The 23,106-nt window shown below is 45.5% G+C and overlaps 1 protein-coding gene across 1 annotated transcript in view; it reads right to left on the bottom strand.

Moving 5' to 3' along the window:
* The window catches only part of LOC143925695 (parathyroid hormone 2 receptor-like), a 187,910-nt gene that overhangs the window by 34,444 nt on the left and 130,360 nt on the right, over positions 1-23,106 (bottom strand). Inside the window, exon 5 of the mRNA XM_077450157.1 lies at positions 9,133-9,271. Coding sequence (XP_077306283.1) covers positions 9,133-9,271 — 139 coding nt within the window. The remainder of the gene's footprint in view (positions 1-9,132; positions 9,272-23,106) is intronic.

Below are 23,106 nucleotides of genomic sequence, written 5' to 3'. Positions count from 1 at the left end.
GGAGTACAATTTACGTCCAGGTTCTGGAAAGCTCTCTGTGAAGCCCTGAAGATTGAGCTTCGTCTCTCCTCGGCCTATCACCCTCAAACCAATGGCCAGACCGAGCGAACCAACCAGACGTTAGAGCAATATCTGCGTTGTTTCTCCTCTTTCTCTCAGGATGATTGGGCATCACTTTTACCGCTTGCAGAGTTTGCTTATAATAATTCTACTCATTCTGCCACTAAACAGTCACCATTTTTTGCAAATTTTGGTTTCCATCCGTCCTTTTTGTCCGGTAGTCTCCCCGAATGTTCTGTACCTGCAGTCCTGGAGGACCTTAATTTTTTTTTGAACAATAACAAGCTTCTTCAAGAGACCCTGGCGAAGACCCAGAAATGCTATAAAGAGGCCTTTGACAAGAGGAGAAGAGGGGAACTTGACCTCCAGGTCGGGGACCAGGTCTGGTTGTCTACACTAAATTTGAAGCTAGCCTGCCCATCCAAGAAGCTGGGCCCGAGGTTTGTGGGTCCATTTCCCATCGTAAGGAAACTAAATGACGTGGCCGTTGAGCTGAAACTCCCGGAGTCATTTAGGATACACCCGGTCTTTCATGTCTCGCTACTGAAGCCTGCGGTTCCTGATCCCTTTGTTGACCGGAATACCAACCCTCCTGAGCCCGTGACAATTGATGGGGAACTGGAGTACGAGGTCGAGTCCATCCTGGACTGCAGGAAGAGACGGAACCAGATCCAGTTCTTGGTTAAGTGGAAGGGCTACGGCCCTGAGGAGAACTCGTGGGAACCAGAGTCCAACCTGCATGCTGCAAAACTAGTCCAAGCCTTTAAGAGGTCCCATCCTGATAGGATGATGCAGTTGGGCATCCGGAGGTTGCCCTTTGGGGGGGGGCAATGTCACGGTCGTTCCACTACCCCGATCGTACAGAAGAGACGTACCTGCAGGGTTCCTGTACGACGGGATCTCCGACGCCCTCGGACGCGGGTTGACGCGAACAAACACGCGCGGGTGCACGCAGGTTCCAACAGACGTTCGCAGGTGCGCGTCGACACAAGCGGGCGTTCGCACCGTACGGACGTGCGCGGGGTCACGAGCGTAACCACGGCCACCTGCGGGGGTACGCAAACGGGCCGTACGACCAATCCTGGTGCCCAATAGACTATTTAAGGCCACAGCTCCTGCTCCTCGGCGCTGTTCGGTCTACAGCGTTCCTGAGACTTCTGCTGTTTGTTCGTGATTGTGTTCCTGATATTATACCCGACCTGTTCCTGGACTCTGCCTGTATTCCGCCTGCCCTTGACCTTTTGCCTGATTGACTACGCCTCTGCCTTCCGCCTTTGTACCTCCGCTGCCAGATAGTTGCCGACCCAGCCTGACTGACCACGCCTCTGCCTCCCGCTTCTGTACCTCCGCTGCCAGATAGTTACCGACCCAGCCTGATTGACTACGCCTGTCTGCCCGAAGTCCGGCACCCGTTGACTCTGCCACCTTGCCGGTCCACTTGTGCCAGCCGTCCAGCAGTCCTTGACCGACATCCAGCGTCAGGTGCACCTGCCGTTCCAGTTACCATCTGTTCCAGCTGTATCCGCTATCTGCTATCCGGCTAGGCACTTGTGTCCTCCGGGCTCCTGAACCCCTGTCTCCATCACCAGGGGCTCGAGAGCCGGTGGTTTACGAGGCGCCGCTCCCTGCACGTTGGGGCTCTCTAACCAGGTACGTGACACCCTGTTTAACAGGGCGTTTAATTACAATTTTTGATGCAATGCTTTGCAGCAGGGCTAATTCCTGCAATAAAACTAGAGTATATGGCAGAGGTTGCAGTGTGGTGGCACCAGCACCAGTGCCTAAGGCCCAATTTTTCTGCCCCTGTTTAACAGGGGCATTTAAGTACAATTTTTGATGCAATGCTTTGCAGCAGGGCTAATTCCTGCAATAAAACTAGAGTATATGGGAGAGGTTGCAGTGTGGTGGCACCAGCAGCAGTGCCTAAGGCCCAATTTTTCTGCCCCTGTTTAACAGGGACATGTAATTACAATTCTTGATATAATATTTCACAGGAGGGCCCCTTCCTGTGCCCACCCAGAGTAACGGTGAGGACGTATAGTGTTGTGGCACCAGCACCACAACCACCAAAGGTCAATTTTTCTACCACTGTTCAACAATGGCATGTAATTACAATTCTTGATATAATCGTTCACAGCAGGGCGCTCCAGCGCCCACCAAGAGTCACTTTGAGGGCTTACAATGTTGTGGCAAAACTAACACCTTGTTCCGCCATTTCTGCAGAGCATATAGGGCAGGCCCCTACTTTCAAACATCCAATTTACAAACATCTCCTACTTGCAAATGGAAGGAGACAACAGCAAGTGAGATGAAAAAAGATGGACGACAAAACAAATTATACAGGGGTGATAACCCTTCCCTATGTTTTCCAAAAAGCTTAAAAATAGTTTTTTTGACTGGAGCTACACTTTAAAAATGTACCAGTTGAAAATTACAAACAGATTCAACTTAACACAACAAACCTACACAGTCCCTGTCTTGTTTGCACCGCCTGTATACTGCTGTTCTGAGTATATAGGGCCTGGGGGCCACACGCATTTCCTTTTTTTAATATGGGTACAGGGTTCCCCTTAATATGCGTACAAGACCCAAATAGGCTGGTAATGGGCAGGGAGGGCTACCCATGCCATTTTTCTCAATGATTTTCAACCATATTGCAGGAACCAGATATAACATTAAAACCGCAAGCAGTTTTAAATGGTGTTATTTCCGTTTAATGTCATTTTGTGCAGGGACTGTTCTAAACACGGGAAACACGTGGCACTTCACAGGCATACTACAGACACCCCCCAGGCACCATATTTAAAGGAATATTTCACTTTTTTTTTTCACTTTAATCGTCATTAAAATCAGTGCTCCCGCCAAAACGGCCGTTTTTAAAAGTTTTTTTTGCACTGACCCATGTCCCCTGGGGCAGGAGCCAGGTCCCCAAACCATTTTTAGGACAGTATCTTGCATATTAGCTGTTAAAATTAGCACTTTTAATTTCGAACATTCGAGTCCCATAGACTTCAATGGGGTTCTAAAGTTCGTTCGAATTTGGGGTCCGTTCGAAAGTTCTGGTGCGAACCGAACCGGGGGGGGGGGGGGTGTTCGGCTCATCCCTATCCCTGACCTTCCTCTTACATAAATGATGCAACAAAATTGTCAAAATGTTCGTTTTTGAGGTGGTTTTTGTTCTGCAATGCAGCAATATCTGATTTCCAGCCTAGGTCTGCAATGATTGCTACATGACATCGATCCCAGGAGGCATTCTGTTACTAAACTGCAACTTAATGACCAATTGATCACGTCTGCATTTTTTAAGTTTTTTTTTTGCACTATAAACAAAAAAAGAGTGACAATTTTGAAAAAAAAAAAAAATTATTTCTTCATCAGTTTAGGCCGATATATATTCTTGTACATATTTTTGGTAAAAAAAAATCGCAATAGGCGTATGTTGATTGGTTTGAGCAAAAGTTATAGTGTCTACAAAATAGGGGATAGATTTATGGCATTTTTATTATTCTTTTTTTTTTACTAGTAATGGTAGTGATCAGTGATTTTTAGCGGGACTGCGAAATTGCGGCGGACAGATCATACACTTTTGACACTTTTTTGGGATCGTTGACATTTATACAGCGATCAGAGCTAAAAATAGCTACTAATTACTGTATAAATGTCACTGGCAGGGAAGGGGTTAACACTAGGGGCATTTAAGGGTTTAAATGTGTTCCCTCATGTGTGTTCTAACTGTGGGGGGATGGTACTGCCTGGAGGAGGAGACTGATCGCTGTTCCTAATGTTTAGGAGCAGCAGATCTGTCTCTTCTCCCCTGACAGTATGGAGATCTGTCTGTTTACCTTGACAGATCTCCATTCTGTCTCTATCAAGAGCAATCGCTAGTGGCCGGCAGGCATTGCACGCATCAGCTCAGGCATCACACCACAGGCGTGCCTACAGCTCCTAAAGCGGCCGCCGTACCATGATGTGATTCGCCCAGGGGAGGCAACCTGCCACAGTAATACTGAGGCGGCTGGTCCTCAAGTCGTTAAATGAAAATCATTTGTTCTGTTCCTGTACAAGAAAAATTTTGGAGTTTGTCCTTTCGAGAATTTTCATACGAAAAGTTGGAATCTTGGTGTACACACTATACTATAAGACAATTATTTGGATGAAAATGTTTGCCCAGTTTTCTTATAGTTTGTATGAGCCTTTATACCCCCTTCTGACCAGGCCAATTTTCAGCTTTCAGTGCTGTCCAACTTTGAAAGACAGTTGCAACACTGCACCCATATGACGTTTTTATCATTTTTGGGGGAGACAGAGCTTTCTTTTGGTGGTATTTAATAACCACAGTTTTTTTTGTATTTTTTGCTAAACAAACAGGACCAAAAGATTTGGGGAAAAAAAACAAAAAACTTTTTTTAGTTTCTGTTATAAAATTTTGCAAATAAGTAATGTTTTTACTTCTCTGATGTTCACTGATAGGTGGCACTGATGGGCACTGATAGGCGGCACTCATGGGCACTGATAGGTGGCACTGATGGGCACTGATGGGCAGCATTGATGAGCACTGATTGGCACTGATGTGGCTGTACTAATAATCATAGCACTGATGATCAGTGACTGATGATCAGTGCCTGAATATCTGTGTACATCTGTGTACATCTTCTCTGTCAGGATTGCATCTGTGACAGCACGTGAGGAGAAGAATGGCGATAACCGGCAAGTCTGTTAACACTGTGATCAACTGTGATTGGACACAGCTGATCATGTGGTAAAGGGCCTCTGTGATTGTCCCTTTACCATGATCTGTGATTGGCTGTGTTCGAAGAACAGAGCTATCACAGAGCGCACCAGATGCACTCTACCAGGGGGCGCACAAGGGACGGGGTTCTGGAAGGATGTTTGGCTATAGCTCGGTAAGGAACTGGCTAAAACATAGAAGAGTTAACTTGAAAATATTCCTACCAAGCAGTAAAAGCACTTTAAAGCAAGCTTTCATTCAATCCTGTAGCTAAATACATTGTGGGGAAATTTAGCTTCATATATCATAAGAGAGACACTGTTTTTCTATGAACAGCAGAATCTTGGAATGTAAACAAAAACTAGGGGTTAAATTATAAATAATTTGCATAACCATTTGTACATACATTTTGTATGAATGGGGCAGAAACACATGCAGATAGGCTATATCCTTTGCTGTTTGAAGGTAGTCATATTATTTATTAAAATGGAAAATTACTCATTTGGCCACTAGCTGAAACTAAGGCATGAGTCATATTGCCCCTAATCACCACCACACCAGTCATATGGCCCCTAATCACCAACACAACAGTTACAGTGTCCCAGATTACTGCCACACCAGGTACAGTGATCCCGAACACTGCCACACCAATCCCAGGGTTTACTTTCTCTTTAACAAATGTGAAATGAGTGGAGGTGGATTTTATTGTATGTCCTGTGGATCTATGAGGGCAGCGGGATGGTGGCTCTTGTAGGAGGCTACATTGGGATAGGCCTCTTTTAGGCTAATTTGACTTACCTGGTTGGAGGATGGCGCACACCAATTACATTGGTTAATTACGTTTTTCTTTGTTTTGGTTATAAATTTACATGTTTTTTTCCTTATTGTCTAATAGGAATATACAGTGCATCTGGAAAGTATTCACAGTGCTTCACTTTTTCCACATTGTGTTATGTTACAGCCTTATTCTAAAATGGATTAAAATCATTATTTTCCTCAATATTCTACAAACAATACCCCATAATGACAATATGATAGATGTTTGTTTGAAATATTTGCAAATTTATTAAAAATAAAATATATAAGTATTCTCAGGCTTTGCCATGACACTCAAACTTGAGCCCAGGTGTATACTTTTTCCACTGATCGTCCTTGAGATGTTTCTACAACTTGACTGGAGTCCACCTGTGGTAAATTCAGTTGATTGTACATGATTTGGAAGGGCTCTATGGATCTATGTGGATCTATGAGGGCAGCGGGATGGTGGCTCTTGTAGGAGGCTACATTGGGATAGGCCTCTTTTAGGCTAATTTGACTTACCTGGTTGGAGGATGGCGCACACCAATTACATTGGTTAATTACGTTTTTCTTTGTTTTGGTTATACATTTACATGTTTTTTTCCTTATTGTCTAATAGGAATATACAGTGCATCTGGAAAGTATTCACAGTGCTTCACTTTTTCCACATTGTGTTATGTTACAGCCTTATTCTAAAATGGATTAAAATCATTATTTTCCTCAATATTCTACAAACAATACCCCATAATGACAATATGATAGATGTTTGTTTGAAATATTTGCAAATTTATTAAAAATAAAATATATAAGTATTCTCAGGCTTTGCCATGACACTCAAACTTGAGCCCAGGTGTATACTTTTTCCACTGATCGTCCTTGAGATGTTTCTACAACTTGACTGGAGTCCACCTGTGGTAAATTCAGTTGATTGTACATGATTTGGAAGGGCACACACCTGCCTGTATAAGGTCCCACAGTTAATAATGCTTGTCAGAGCATAAACCAAGCCATGAAGTTCAAGGAATTGTCTGTAGACCTCAGAGACGGGATTGTATTGAGGCACAGATCTGGGGAAGGGTACAGAAAACGTTCTGTAGTATTGAAGGCCCCAATAAGCACAGTGGCCTCCATCATCTGTAAATGGAAGTTTAGGCAAACTGAGCGATCGGGGGGCCTTAGTCAGGGAGGTGACCAAGAACCCGATGGACACTCTGGCAGAGCTCCAGCGTTTCTCTGTGGAGAGAGGAGAAACTTCCAGAAGAAAAACCACCACTGCAGCACTCAGGCCTGTATGGTACAGTGGCCAGACGGAAGCCACTGCTCAGTAAAAGGTACATGACAGCCCGCCTGGAGTTTGCCAAAAGGCACCCAAGGATCATAAATAAAATTCTCTGGTCTGATGAAACAAATATTGAACTCATGTCTGGAGGAAACCAGGCACAGCTCATTACCTGGCCAATACCATCCCTATAGTGAAGCATAGTGGTGGCAGCATCATGCTGTGGGGATGTTTTACAGTGGAACTGGGAAACTAGTCTGAATCAAGGGAAAGATGAATGCAGCAATGTACAGAAACATCCTTGATGAAAACCTGCTTATCAAGGCAAATGTTCAGCTTCCAACAGACAACGACCCTAAGCACACAGCCAAAATAACAAAGGACTCTGTGAATATCCATGAGTGGCCCAGCCAGGGCCCAGACTTGAAACTGATTGAACATCTCTGGAGTGATCTGAAAATGGCTGTGCACAGACACTCCCCATCCAACCTGATGGAGCTGGAGAAGTGCTGCAAAGAAGAATGGGACAAAAGTACCCAGAAATAGGTGTGCCAAGCTTGTAGAATCATACTCAAAAAGACTTGAGGCTGTAATTGGTGGCAAAGGTGCTTCAACCGCATATTGAGCAAAGACTGTGAATCCTTATGTACATGTGATTTTTTTATTTTTTTATTTTTAATAAATTTGAAAAGATTTCAAACAAACTTTCACGTTGTCATTATGAGGTATTGTTTGTAGAATGGAGGAAAATAATACATTTAATCAATTTTGGAATAATACTGTAACATAACAAAATATGGAAAAAGTGAAGCGCTCTGAATACTTTCCAGATGCACTGTATATGTCAGTGTAATGTACAGGCTATGCAAATGTATATGCACTAGAGAGAAAAACGTTTCCTGTGTATTTTATACTTACATTGTCTGTACTTTGTTTTATGGCATTTTTTGTTCAAAAAAATAAAAAAAATTCTGATTTAAAAATCTGATTGCTCAGCTCTGTCTTCAGGCTGCAGAGAGCTGGTGACTGTCGATAATTGGCTTGCGCAGGGGGTGGGAGCGGATGGCTCAGGCTCTCAACAGCTCTGAAAGACTGAGCCAGCTGCTGGTCCAGGTTTCTGGATGTTGGGATCTTTCCTGAGCCTGGTCCAGCTCTATTATATCAGCCGACAGGAGGCCTTAACCCGCTGTCAGCTGAAAATGGCTAACAGAGGTGCAGAATGAATGTGATCCATAGGAGAAGTACAGCCAAAAAAAACTTTGACTATACTTCTCCTTTAACAAACTGTTAACAGTTGCATTTCCAGAACTTCAGAGACAAGGAGAGGACAGAAATGGTCAAGAAAATAAAATCAATCTAGGTGAATTGAGATTTGATCTAGATCACTTTTATTCACATTGATGAAAACTGGGGTTAGATTATAAACAAATTGTATATCTCCTTCCAGGACTTATAATTGGTGGAGATAAGATAACTGGATAGGGACAAACAAAGTACCTCCAACATCATGAAAATTGGTAAGTTTGCCTTTGGCTAGAGTAGTTGTGTTTAATGTGTTTAAAGAGGAAGTAAACCCCGATGAGTTTACTTCCTCTTTCATTCCCTGCAAAGGCAAAGCATAATGGACTACTATGCATCGCATAGTAGCCCATTATGTGTCACTTACCTGACACAGGAGCCAGAAGTCACTGCTGTCCCCTGTAGTCCGGCGCATCCATCTTCTCGGTGGGTCTCATAGCTCCGCCGCTGTCATTCGGCGAAGCCGTGATGACGTCACTCCCGCGCATGCGCACGGGAGCCGAGACGCGCGGCATCTTCGTTATTGATTAATCTAAAGCAACAAGAATTCTCAGAGCACCTTACATGGTCACAGAGATTATACTTTCTGATGCATGTGCTGTGTAACCTCCTCTGTCTGCTCTCTGTGTTACAGGTCACATTCAAGTTTCCAAAGTCGATTTAAATCTGATTTTCTACTGCTATAAATCTTTTTGGTACATCAGAATTTCTGTATGAAAAAATAATAAGACTCAATCAGGTAGTTTGTTTTACAAGAGCTAACGTGCATTACAAGCAGTCAATCTGCAATTACCAGATTAATGACAGAGGGCATTGGGGTGGGCCGTGCTCAGCAATAATGCTTGAATGAAAAATACTGATCACAAGGTTTTATTTTCAATCACAACTGGAGTGTACTTTGGAAATCGTATTTGCAGGAATTAATGAAGTATCATAAAGTGGGCTTATTTTTGCAGTAGGTATGTACCTGAAATGAATTGAAGAACAGTTCAAAGTGCATCCGAATCTCCCAGGCTAAACCAGTAAATGTGTGTGGTAGGCACACAAACACAATGTAGTGGACGCCAAATACCAGGATAAGCACAAGTGTAGACTTTGCTAACTTCCTGTGAATATATAAAAAAAAAAACAACAAAAGATTGAGGTAGGCACAATATTGCAATAAATGAATGCTAGTGTATTTTATTGAGCTATGTACCCCCTTCTTTATTAACATGAGACAGTAGATATCTGCACCCACCCCCTCATTTTAAAGGGGGCTTTCAGATTTCAACAATTCCTCCCTTCAAGACCCCCACGATCCATTGGGCCAGAGATGTGGAAAAAAGGCCCTTGTTTCTATTAAAATGGAAAAAAGTACCCTCTCTGTGATTGGGTGCATCCCCCTTAAAATCAATATCAGACCCTCATCAAAGGTAAACATCTGGTATGTAGTTTTAGGGGGGGGGCCCATGCCGTTTTTGGGTGGGGGTTCACCTTAGAATCCATGCCAAACATTCATCTATGACAAGGGTCTGGTAGTAATGTTGCATAAAACATACAATAAAGTTATAGTCATACCAAATACCCTATCAAGTGCAGCAGAATAATCTCTTTGCTATGTGAGCATTGCTGTTCTATTCCCCACAGTCATGCAGAAATAGTTAAAAAGAAGCCAGTATAGTTTGATTTAAGCCTTCTACATTCTCTCTCCAGAAAACAGCATACAATAACTGGCAGAACTGAGTAGGCTTTTCCTTGGAAATAAATTGAAGCAGAGTTTTCTCTTGGGACTTTTTTCATTGATCTCCTGAAAACGCTATTTATTTCTTACAAAGACTGTGTTGCATTGCCAACTATGATTCCCTATTAGCAATGGCTTGTTAACAAGTTAATAAATACTAATGAGATGATTCCCAAGTTCTGCCTAAAGATTTACTAGTGCTTTTGACAGTGAACACTAAATGATACCCCTATGCAAAGAAACAGAGTATATTGCTATACAGGGAATAAAGAAACATAAAATATAATCTGTAACACATAATAATTGGTAGGACAATAACACAGTTTCAATCATGCATTCTTATTTTATCTGTATTGTTGTGGATTTTATTTTCATTTACTGTAGTTAATTTAATGCTTTGAATCAGTCAGTAAACCAGATTGCTCCAATAGGCTCAGCATGATTTAATTTTATTGGATTTACACATACAATGCATTAATAGTTCCAATATTTAATCTGAAAAGTAATTCTTGTATACCCTTATTGATTATTTATACTGCCAACAAGGAAGCTACACTACGAAAGTAACAACGGCTGGCAGTTCATGCTTCAACAGTGGTTACACATTTCATGCAGGCAGACATAAAGCAAATTCAGTAAGGTTTAACAAAAAACCTTTTGAAAAAAAGCTCTGCCCATGCTTTACCAAACTGTATTTGTGGTACGTACACTACTGTGCAAAAGTGTGAAAAAATTCTGTGCATTAAGAATGCTTTCAGAAGTGTTAATAGTTTATTTTTATCAATGACCAAAATGCAAAGTAAATGAACTGAAGAGAAAATCTGAATTAAATCAATATTTCATGTGACCACCCTTTGCTTTAAAAACAGCATCAATTCTTCTAGGTACACGTGCACACAGTTTTTTAAGGAACTCAGCAGGTAGGTTGTTAACAAACAGCTTGGAAAACTATTCATAAATTTTCAGTTGATGTAGGCTGCATCAATTAGTGATGGACGAACTTCCGACGGGACGTTTCGCGAACGCGAAACGCGAACGGACCCAAACGTTCGCGAAACCGAACGTTCGCCGCGGGCCCCATTGACTTCAATGGGAGGCGAACTTTGCAAACCTTCATGTCGAATTTGCGGCCACGTGGTAATTATTAGGGGGTAAAACGTAGTCCCACCATCTGGACAATGACATAATACATGTATGAGGTGAATTTGGGATCGATAACTACAAGCATTTTTATTTTATTTGGGAAATTGTTCTAACAATTCAGGACTATGGAGCTAATGAAGGCAATGGAGGAGAGGGAAGGTCAGGGACCAGGGTAGGCAAAGAAGAGGGTGCAGGAGATGATCACCAGCAGCGTGACATACCGGAATGACACATGCACCGTGATAGAGGCATCTGACAGCAGCACCGTAATACAGAGCACTGACAGCAGCACCGTGACATACAGCGCTGACAGCAGCACCGTGACATACAGCGCTGACAGCAGCACCGTGACATACAGCGCTGACAGCAGCACCGTGACATACAGCGCTGACAGCAGCACCGTGACATACAGCGCTGACAGCAGCACCGTGACATACAGCGCTGACAGCAGCACCGTGACATACAGCGCTGACAGCAGCACCGTGACATACAGCGCTGACAGCAGCACCGTGACATACAGCGCTGACAGCAGCACCGTGACATACAGCGCTGACAGCAGCACCGTGACATACAGCGCTGACAGCAGCACCGTGACATACAGCGCTGACAGCAGCACCGTGACATACAGCACTGACAGCAGCACCGTAAGCAGCCCCAGGAGGAAGTCAGCACAGCACAGGGATGGTGTGATCCCCTCATAATAAGAACCCCCAGGAGGAAGTCAGCACAGCACAGGGATAGTGTGATCCCTTCATAATAAGAACCCCCAGGAGGAAGTCAGCACAGCACAGGGATATCATAAGCAGCCCCAGTAGAAATATGACACCGCTCAACCTCTTCAAAGAGGAGGGTAGGGGCATATAGTACGGTGTGCTTTTTTGGGTCAAGGAAGTGAGCCAAATGAATTAAGAAGGTCTGTGTGCTTGATTAAAAAAATAGTTTATAGACATATACATGGTCTACTGGTCACATGTGTTGAATTCCTCCGAGATCCATGCCTCATTCATTTTTAGAAATGTGAGGTAGTTAACACTGTGGTGAGCTAGGCGAGTACGCTTATCGGTCACAATCCCCCCTGCTGCGCTGAACGTCCTTTCGGACAGGACACTGGATGAGGGGCAAGCCAACAGTTCGATTGCAAATTGGGCAAGCTCTGGCCAGAGGTCAAGCCTGCCCACCCAGTAGTCTAGGGGTTCATCACTCCTCAGAGCGTCCACATCGGCCGTTAACCCAATGTAGTCGGACACCTGACGGTCTAGGCGTTCCCTGATGCTGGATCCGGATGACACCTGTCGATGGGTCGGCTGAAAGAATGACCTCATATCCGAAGTCACCAACACATCTTCAAACCGGCCTCTTCTTGCAGGCGCTGTTGGATTGGTACCCGCAAATCCTTCTCTGGGAGTGGGAATTGCTCCTCTGCCAGCGCACGCAAAAGCAGAATGCAGCATTTCTCGAAGCAAGGCCTGGAAGTGCTGCATTCTGACAGCCCTCTGCGACGGCGGTAACATTTCCGCCATTTTGTGTTTGTACCGGGGGGTCTAAGTACGTTGCCACCCAGTACTGGTCCTTGACCCTCATGCTTTTTATACGGGGGTCCCTATTAAAACACTGGAGCATGAAGGCCCCCATTTGCACTAAAGTGGAAGCGGTGTGGTGGCCTGGCTCCTGCTCATCATCCAGGATAATGTCGTCCTCTTCATTCTCCTCTCCCCATCCTCGCACAACAGGGATCCCAGAAAGGTTTAAAGCATGCTCTTCTTGCTCCTGCTCATCCGCCCCGGCACCATCCTCCTCTGACTCCTCATCAGACTCCTGTTGTTGACTTGTCTCAGATAGAGTAGCCCCCCCTGGGAATTCATCCAGCATTGCGACTTCCTCATCTTCCCGCTCCTGCTCCTCCACAGCCTGATCAATGACACGACGCAATGCACGCTCCAGAAAGAAGGCATAAGGTACCATGTCACTGATGGCGCCATGGCTGCGACTGACCAGTTTGGTGATCTCCTCAAATGGCCGCAGAAGTCTGCATGTGTCGCGCATGAGCAGCCACTGGCGCGGTGAAAAAAAACCCAGCTCCCCAGAACCGTTTCTTTCGCAGAGTTCATACAGGTAGACGTTAACTGCACGTTTCTGCTGGAGCAGCCTATCAAGCATATAGAAGGTTGAGTTCCATCGCGTCGGGCAATCGCAAATAAGACGTCTGACCGGCAGATGGTGTCGCCGCTGAATGTCAGCAAGGCGAGCCATGGCCCTGTAAGATCTTCTGAAATGGGCCGAGATTTTCCTTGCCTGCCGCAAGATGTCCTGGACCCCAGGGTATTTGACAAGGAATCGCTGCACGACCAAGTTTAAGACGTGTGCCATGCACGGCACGTGCGTGATTTTGCCCTGTTTCAATGCGCTAAGCAGATTGGCACCGTTGTCACACACCACTTTACCAACTGTCAAATTGAGCGGTGTTAGCCACTCATCTGCCTGTGAACGCAAAGCTGAAAGGAGTGCCGGGCCAGTGTGGCTCTTTGCTTCCAGGCACAACAGACGCAGCACGGCATGGCAACGTCTCACCTGGCATGTGGAATAGGTTCTGGGGAGCTTGGGCGGTGCAGTGGAAGAGACGCTAGCAGCGGAAAAGGAGGAGGCAGCTGAGGAGGAGAGGGAGGAGGATGGAGTAGGAGGAGGAGAAGAAGAGTCAGGCCTGCATGCAATCCGTGGCGGTAAAACCAAATCTACACGGGTGCCACGGGTTACATGCTTGACGGCCGTCAGAAGGTTCACCCAGTGGGCAGTAAAACTGATATACCTTCCCTGCCCGTGTTTGCTAGACCACGTGTCTGTGGTCAGATGTATCTTGGCACCGACACTGTGTGCCAGAGATACATTCACTTGCCGCTGAACATGGCCATATAGCTCTGGGATGCCCTTCTCTGAGAAATACTTCCTTCCTGGGACCTTCCATTGTGGTGTTCCAATGGCCACAAATTTGCGAAAGGCCTCCGAGTCCACCAGTTTATATGGCAGTAGTTGGCGGGCTATGAGTTCTGACAAGCCAGCCGCCAACCGTTGGGCAAGAGGGTTATCCGGCGTCATCATTTTTTTACGCTCAAACATTAGGCCCACGGAAGCCTGCCTTTTTGCAGAAAAATGTGAGCTTGGCGTGATGGAAGGTGGAGTGGAGGACAATTGTGAGGAGAGAGGAGAAGGAGAAGTAGAAGACGAGGCTGGACGGTGAGAGCCTGCAGTGTGGCTTTGTGTGTTCCGTTGCTCCCACTGGGCTCGGTGATGGCTGCTCATGTGCCTTCTTAAGGCGGTCGTCCCTAGGTGAGTATTGGGCTTACCGCGACTAACGCGTTGACTGCAAAGATTGCAGATGGCAACGCTATTGTCAGCAGCGGACACGTTAAAAAAAGCCCACACTGCGGAGCCATGTGCCGGTGTCCTGGGAGCGCCAGATGTGACCGTACATGGTCGATGACTCGCTCCTGATACATTTGCAGTCTGCTTTGTCCCTGCTGTGCAATGTAAGTCATTGCTGCTTCTCCTCCCTATCTGCTGGTCCATATCTCCCTCTGAACTCCCCTCCTCTTCCTCTCTTGTGGGCACCCACGTGACATCACTAGACACGTCATCATCAACGTCACCTTCCCCACCGCTATAAGTAGAGATCTCGGAGTAGGCAGCAACACCGGGGACCAACCTCCTCCTTGGGCTGATCTGGGTACTGGCGTCAGACTGCTGAGTAGCGCTTGTTGCTACCTCCTCTTCCTGATCCAATACCAAGAGTGGCTGCGCATCAGAAATGTCCTCTTGATATGGATCGGAAAATAATTCCAGTGACTCAAGCGGAAGGTATGTGGTGGTGGTGGTGGTGGTCGTGTTGTTGGTGGTAGTGTCTTTGGGGGTGCACATAGCAGAGAGTGAAGAAGAGGGTGCAGATCGAGAGGATGAGGAGGGTGCAGAAGAGTAAGGCTGAGCGAGCCACTCAACCAAGTCTGGTGCATCCTTTAAAGTAATTGAACGCACCTTCTGCAACTTCCCACTTTGGCTCAAGCCTGTTGCTCCTGCCCTACCCCTACCACCCCTGCGGAAGGGCCTGCCTCTTCCTCTGCCTGTCATTTTTTAAATGACCCTGTGACAAAACTCTTAGTCCCTATACCGATGAAGGACTGCTGCAGTATAGGGCAGCGGTCAGCAGTGGTGCACGTCAACCCTATCTATTGTGGACCGATAGCGGTCCTTACAGAACAGCAGACTGTACCGCACTCAAGCCTATGTACCGTAGCACCCTATACCAAGTTACCAGTCCTTATAAGAACTTTTGTGGACCAAGCAGGTTGTGTATTAGTGTTTAGCAGACTGTACGTCAGTCCCTATACCGCTGAAGGACTGCTGCAGTATAGGGCAGCGGTCAGCAGTGGTGCACGTCAACCCTATCTATTGTGGACCGATAGCGGTCCTTACAGAACAGCAGACTGTACCGCACTCAAGCCTATGTACCGTAGCACCCTATACCAAGTTACCAGTCCTTATAAGAACTTTTGTGGAACAAGCAGGTTGTGTGTTAGTGATTAGCAGACTGTACGTCAGTCCCTATACCGCTGAAGGACTGCTGCAGTATAGGTGAGCGGTCAGCAGTGGTGCACGTCAACCCTATCTATTGTGGACCGATAGCGGTCCTTACAGAACAGCAGACTGTACCGCACTCAAGCCTATGTACCGTAGCACCCTATACCAAGTTACCAGTCCTTATAAGAACTTTTGTGGAACAAGCAGGTTGTGTGTTAGTGATTAGCAGACTGTACGTCAGTCCCTATACCGCTGAAGGACTGCTGCAGTATAGGTGAGCGGTCAGCAGTGGTGCACGTCAACCCTATCTATTGTGGACCGATAGCGGTCCTTACAGAACAGCAGACTGTACCGCACTCAAGCCTATGTACCGTAGCACCCTATACCAAGTTACCAGTCCTTATAAGAACTTTTGTGGAACAAGCAGGTTGTGTGTTAGTGATTAGCAGACTGTACGTCAGTCCCTATACCGCTGAAGGACTGCTGCAGTATAGGTGAGCGGTCAGCAGTGGTGCACGTCAACCCTATCTATTGTGGACCTATAGCGGTCCTTACAGAACAGCAGACTGTACCGCACTCAAGCCTATGTACCGTAGCACCCTATACCAAGTTACCAGTCCTTATAAGAACTTTTGTGGACCAAGCAGGTTGTGTATTAGTGTTTAGCAGACTGTATGTCAGTCCCTATACCGCTGAAGGACTGCTGCAGTATAGGGCAGCGGTCAGCAGTGGTGCACGTCAACCCTATCTATTGTGGACCGATAGCGGTCCTTACAGAACAGCAGACTGTACCGCACTCAAGCCTATGTACCGTAGCACCCTATACCAAGTTACCAGTCCTTATAAGAACTTTTGTGGAACAAGCAGGTTGTGTGTTAGTGATTAGCAGACTGTACGTCAGTCCCTATACCGCTGAAGGACTGCTGCAGTATAGGTGAGCGGTCAGCAGTGGTGCACGTCAACCCTATCTATTGTGGACCGATAGCGGTCCTTACAGAACAGCAGACTGTACCGCACTCAAGCCTATGTACCGTAGCACCCTATACCAAGTTACCAGTCCTTATAAGAACTTTTGTGGACCAAGCAGGTTGTGTATTAGTGTTTAGCAGACTGTACGTCAGTCCCTATACCGCTGAAGGACTGCTGCAGTATAGGGCAGCGGTCAGCAGTGGTGCACGTCAACCCTATCTATTGTGGACCGATAGCGGTCCTTACAGAACAGCAGACTGTACCGCACTCAAGCCTATGTACCGTAGCACCCTATACCAAGTTACCAGTCCTTATAAGAACTTTTGTGGAACAAGCAGGTTGTGTGTTAGTGATTAGCAGACTGTACGTCAGTCCCTATACCGCTGAAGGACTGCTGCAGTATAGGTGAGCGGTCAGCAGTGGTGCACGTCAACCCTATCTATTGTGGACCGATAGCGGTCCTTACAGAACAGCAGACTGTACCGCACTCAAGCCTATGTACCGTAGCACCCTATACCAAGTTACCAGTCCTTATAAGAACTTTTGTGGACCAAGCAGGTTGTGTATTAGTGTTTAGCAGACTGTACGTCAGTCCCTATACCGCTGAAGGACTGCTGCAGTATAGGGCAGCGGTCAGCAGTGGTGCACGTCAACCCTATCTATTGTGGACCGATAGCGGTCCTTACAGAACAGCAGACTGTACCGCACTCAAGCCTATGTACCGTAGCACCCTATACCAAGTTACCAGTCCTTATAAGAACTTTTGTGGAACAAGCAGGTTGTGTGTTAGTGATTAGCAGACTGTACGTCAGTCCCTATACCGCTGAAGGACTGCTGCAGTATAGGGCAGCGGTCAGCAGTGGTGCACGTCAACCCTATCTATTGTGGACCGATAGCGGTCCTTACAGAACAGCAGACTGTACCGCACTCAAGCCTATGTACCGTAGCACCCTATACCAAGTTACCAGTCCTTATAAGAACTTTTGTGGAACAAGTGAGTTGTGAATGTTTAGCAGACTGCAGCAGAAGGGCAGCAGTCAAGTATAATATCCTTTCTATATTTGGAAGAAAGAATATTATACATGTACAAGCCTATTACTGTACCACTGATACCAGTCCTGAAAAGAACCTTTGTGGAACTAATAATAACAGCAAGTCTTTAAAATTACCCTCACTGCCTGACAACACTGCTTCCTTCCTGTCCCTATACAAATTGGCAAAAAAAGAGAACGATTAGTGGTTACTGGAACAGCTCTTTTGTGGACCTTGATAGTAACAGCTAATGATGATGATGATGATGATGATGATGAAAGACTAATCTGGCTGTCCCTGTAGCATACACCGTCCTTTCCCTTTCTCTAAACTAACAAAAGACACTCAGGCTGCTGCAAGAATCAGCAGCACAGCAAACCTATCAACACCTAACACCTATACCAGTCCTGAAAAGAACTTTTGTGTACCAAATAGCTAGTGGTTTATCTCTCCCTACTCCACACAGGAACCTGTCCCTATCGTAACAGAAGAAAGAATGTAAAATGGCCACCGGATCGGGTGTATTTATAGGTTAGGGGGAATGTACAAGTGTCCATGTGCTGTCATGTCTCAATTGGCTGTCCTGTATCACATGATAAACGTGTCACCAAAGGTTAAAGTTCTTGTATACATTAAACACGTAAGTCCGCCGCGGCGAACGACGGAAAAAGGCGTTCGAACGTGCGGACCGCGAATGTCGGAAATTCGCCGCGAAACGACCGCCGGGCGAACCGTTCGGCCATCACTAGCATCAATAACTCCTGTGTCTTCATGTAATGGCAGACAGACTCAATGTTGTACAGATTGGGGCTCTGTAGGGGCCAAACCATCACTTTCAGGACTCCTTGTTCTTATTTATTATTATTATTAACAATGTACAGTGGTGTGAAAAAGTGTTTGCCCCCTTCCTCATTTCCTGTCCCTTTGCATGTTTGTCACACTTAAGTGTTTCGGAACATCAAACCAATTTAAACAATAGTCAAGGACAACACAAGTAAACACAAAATGCAATTTGTAAATGAAGGTGTTTATTATTAAAGGTGAAAAAAAAATCCAAACCATCATGGCCCTGTGTGAAAAAGTGATTGCCCCCTAAACCTAATAACTGGTTGGGCCACCCTTAGCAGCAACAACTGCAACCAAGCGTTTGCGATAACGTGCAATGAGGCTTTTACAGCGTCCTGGAGGAATTTTGGCCCACTCATCTTTGCAGAATTGTCCTAATTCAGTTACATTAGAGGGTTTTCGAGCATGAACGGCCTTTTTAAGGTCATACCACAACATCTCAATAGGATTCAGGTCAGGACTTTGGCTAGGCCACTCCAAAGTCTTCATTTTGTTTTTCTTCAGCCATTCGGTGGTGGACTTGCTGGTGTGTTTAGGATCATTGTCCTGCTGCAGAACCCAAGCTCGTTTCAGCTTGAGTACACGAACAGATGGTCGGACATTCTCCTTCAGGATCTCTTGGTAGACAGCAGAATTCATAGTTCCTTTTATCACGGCAAGTCTTCCAGGTCCTGAGCAGCAAAACAGCCCCAGACCATCACACTACCACCACCATATTTTACTGTTGGTATAATGTTCTTTTTATGAAATGCAGTGTTCCTTCTATGCCAGATATACTTGGACACACACCTTCCAAAGAGTTCCACTTTTGTCTCATCGGGCCACAGAATGTTGTCCCAAAAGTCTTGGGGATCATCAAGATGTGTTGTGGAGAAATTGAGACGAGCTTTGATGTTCTTTTTGCTCAGCAGTGGTTTTCTCCTTGGAACTCTGCCATGCAGGCCATTTTTGCCCAGTCTTTTCCTGATGGTGGAGGCATGAACGCTGACCTTAACTGAGGCAAGTGAGGCCTGCAGTTCCTTGGACGTTGTTGTGGGGTCTTTTGTGACCTCTTGGATGAGTCGTCGCTGCGCTCTTGGGGTAATTTTGGGCGGCCGGCTACTCCTGGGAAGGTTCATCACTGTTCCATGTCTTCGCCATTTGTGGATAATGGCTCTCACTGTGGTTCGCTGGATTCCCAAAGCTTTGGAAATGGCTTTATAACCCTTTCCAGACTGATAGATCTCAATTACTTTCTTTCTCAATTGTTCCTGAATTTCTTTGGGTCTCGGCATGATGTGTAGCTTTTTAAGGATCTTCTGGTGGACCTTACTGTGTCAAGCAGCTCCTATTTAAGTGATGCCTTGATTGTGAACAGGTGTGGCAATAATCAGGCCTGGGTGTGGCTAGAGAAATTGAACTCAGGTGTGGACAACCACAGTTATAGTATGTTTTAACAAGGGGGGCAATCACTTTTTCACACAGGGCCATGATGGTTTGGATTTTTTTTCACCTTTAATAATAAACACCTTCATTTACAAATTGCATTTTGTGTTTACTTGTGTTGTCCTTGACTATTTTTTAAATTGGTTTGATGTTCCGAAACACTTAAGTGTGACAAACATGCAAAGGAACAGGAAATGAGGCAAACACTTTTTCACACCACTGTATATAGCGCCAACAGTTTACGCAGTGCTTTGTAGAGGGGTGACAGCACAATTACAGTACAGTTCAATACAGAAGGGATAGGAGGGCCCTGCTCGTAGAGCCTATTGAAAAAAAAGACTGTGTTGCCAAGTCCGTTTCGTTCAGAAAGTCCTTCGGACCTCCGCCAAAATTCAGTCGGGAAGACCGTCGGACCTAGTCTGTCGAAAAGTCCAGTTGTGTGTATAGCATAAGGATGAGCTGAACACCCATTTTAAAGGGCTCATTTTAAAGGCTTATATTCTGAGCATGTGCACTCAACTTCTTTGGTCAACCGTGGTGAGGCCTGTTCTGAGTGGAACCTGTCCTGTTAAATGCTATATGAGCTTGGTCACCGTGCTGCAGCTCAATTTCAGGGTCTTGGCAATCTTCTTATAGCTTAGGCCATCTTTATGTAGAGCAAATTATTTTTTTCAGATCCTCAGAGAGTTCTTTGCCATGAGGTGCCATGTTGAACTTCCAGTGACCACTAACCACCTCCAGCAGACCTGGCAGTTGTGATTGGTTTTATAGTCTGGCAATACTAATGTTTTGCAGCTAGAAGTAATTATTTTATAGTGTTGAAGGGAAACTACAGTAATCTATTCTTAGGTTCTGGAATGTGTAGTACAGGAGAATTTAAAATATAAGGCAGAATATGTTATTTCAATAGGAGTGAATTGATTAACAATCCCAAAGTATGTAGGATAGTTATCGTGTAGCACCACAAAGTCTACAGCATAGTAAAAGAAGGAGATCCCTTTTATTCGGAAATTGGTAAGTAACTGATATGCCCCGTACACACAATCGGACTTTCTGGCGGACTTGGTATGGCGGACCAGAGTCCGTCGGACAATTCGATCGTGTGTGGGCTCCAGCGAACTTTTTCTTCCCCAAAGTCCGGTGGACCTAGATTTAAAACATGTTTTAAATCTTTCCGCTGAAAGTCCGCCAGGACCCAGCTCCTGTTGGGAAGTCCGCTCGTCTGTATGCTGGTCCGACGGACTTTCCAAATGATCGGACTTGCCTACTCACAGACTAAAGTCTGTTCATTTTAAATGTGACTTCAGGTACGACGGGACTAGAGAAGGAAGTCAATGTCGCCGATTTCATCGACAAGTTTGACTTCTTGCAAGCCCCGTCGTCGTCCCCATGTTTTAGTCACTTGATAGTCACTGGTGCATTCAACGTTGTATACAATCACACACACTATGGTTGATTTAGAAATTAATATAGGCTATTTGCTTAGTAAAGTAAATCCACTGATCATTTACTGTATCATTATGTATACAAACAGAATAATGGTAACCAGAAAGGCCACAGTCTGATCAGGGCTGACCCAAGACATTGTGCTGCCTGGGTCCAAGAATAAAAATGCGGCCCCCCCTTCCCAAAAAATAATCATGCCCACCCAGAAAAGAGACATTTCAATAAAGCAAAGAGACAGCCCAATCCAGCGGAGACATCCCCATATATTCAGCAAGAGACATCCCCGTATATTCAGAAAAGAGACTGTCACTTATCAGGTGTGACCAGAGCTGTGTGAACAGCAACAGAGGAACAAACACAGATGAGGTGAAAATATATAATTTATTAAGATAAGTGAATAAATACAACCACCTCTAATATACAACAATGTGCAGCCAAACAACCACCAATAGAAACCCACAAATAAAAACAGACAAATATATACAAGTAAAGGGGAATACCAGAATCATAAACAGGGTCAGGACAAGGTTGATCACGGGGGGTCAGCAGCTGGGGAAGGAAGACAAACAGGACAAGGAGAGGATGGATGGATCACAGTAGGGATGGGTCAGGTACAAAGCTCAGGGTTCAGGGTTCAGGTAACAGACAAGAACAGGAACAGGATCAGGTTCAGATGCAGGTTCAGGGTCAGGGTGCAAGGAAGATACCAAGGCAAGGCATCAGTGTGTCTGCCGGCTACTTATACACACCTCCTGCAATTACTCAGGTGATGCCTAATTGCAGGAGATGATGTCGGCTCCACACTGCCAGGAACCACCCGCTGGGGGACACCAGTACTGTGGCCCAAGGAACATATAATACTACTAACAGGGGAAAGCTCCCCAGGCAATTCCAGACTGCCAGGAGACACCTGCTGGTGGACCACAGTACTGCACGCCAGCCTGCAATGTCAGACAGTATTATTAGCAGGTGAAACCTTTCCTGACAGAGACATTTCCATAAAGTCAGCAGAGACATTTCCATAAAGCAAGGAGACATCCCCATATAGTAAAGAGACAGCCAAATCCAGCAAAGAGACATCCCAATATATTCAGGAAAGAGACATGCCCAATCCAGCAAAGAGACATGTTCACATTAGCTAATAGACATGCCCCCTCCAGCAAAAAGACATGCTCAATCCAGCAAAGACACATGTCCCCTCCAGCAAAGAGATATGCCCCCTACAGCAAAGAGATATGCCCCCTCCAGCAAAGAGACATGCCAAATCCAGAAAAGAGACATGCCAAATCCAGAAAAGAAACATGCCAAATCCAGAAAAGAGACATTCCCAATCCAGCAAGGAGGTATGCCCAATCCAGCAAAGAGACTTGCCAAATCCAGCAAAGAGACTTGCCAAATCCAGCAAAGAGACATGCCCAATCCAGCAAGGAGGCATGCCCTCTCCAGTAAAGAGACATGCCCCCTCTAGCAAAGAGACAACATCCCCCCTCCTACAAAGAAACATGCCTGCTCCTTCAAAGAGACATGCCCTCTCCTGCAAAGAGACATGCCCTCAAAATGCCTCCTGCAAACAGACACGCCCTCTCCTGCAAAGAGACATGCCCCCTCCTGCAGAGACATCCCCATATATTCAGCAAGAGACATCCCCATATATTCATCAAGGAGACATTTACATAAATTCAGCAGATACATTTCCATAAAGCAAGGAGACATCCCCATATAGTAAAGAGACAGCCAAATCCAGCAAAGAGACATCCCAATATATTCAGCAAAGGGACATGCCCCTCCAGC

Source organism: Lithobates pipiens, unplaced genomic scaffold (genome assembly GCF_037356315.1).
Source record: "Lithobates pipiens isolate NorthernLeopardFrog02 unplaced genomic scaffold, aLitPip1_a1.2 Scaffold_22, whole genome shotgun sequence".
Taxonomy (NCBI): Eukaryota; Metazoa; Chordata; class Amphibia; order Anura; family Ranidae; genus Lithobates; species Lithobates pipiens.
This window is presented reverse-complemented; position numbering and strand designations above follow the sequence as displayed.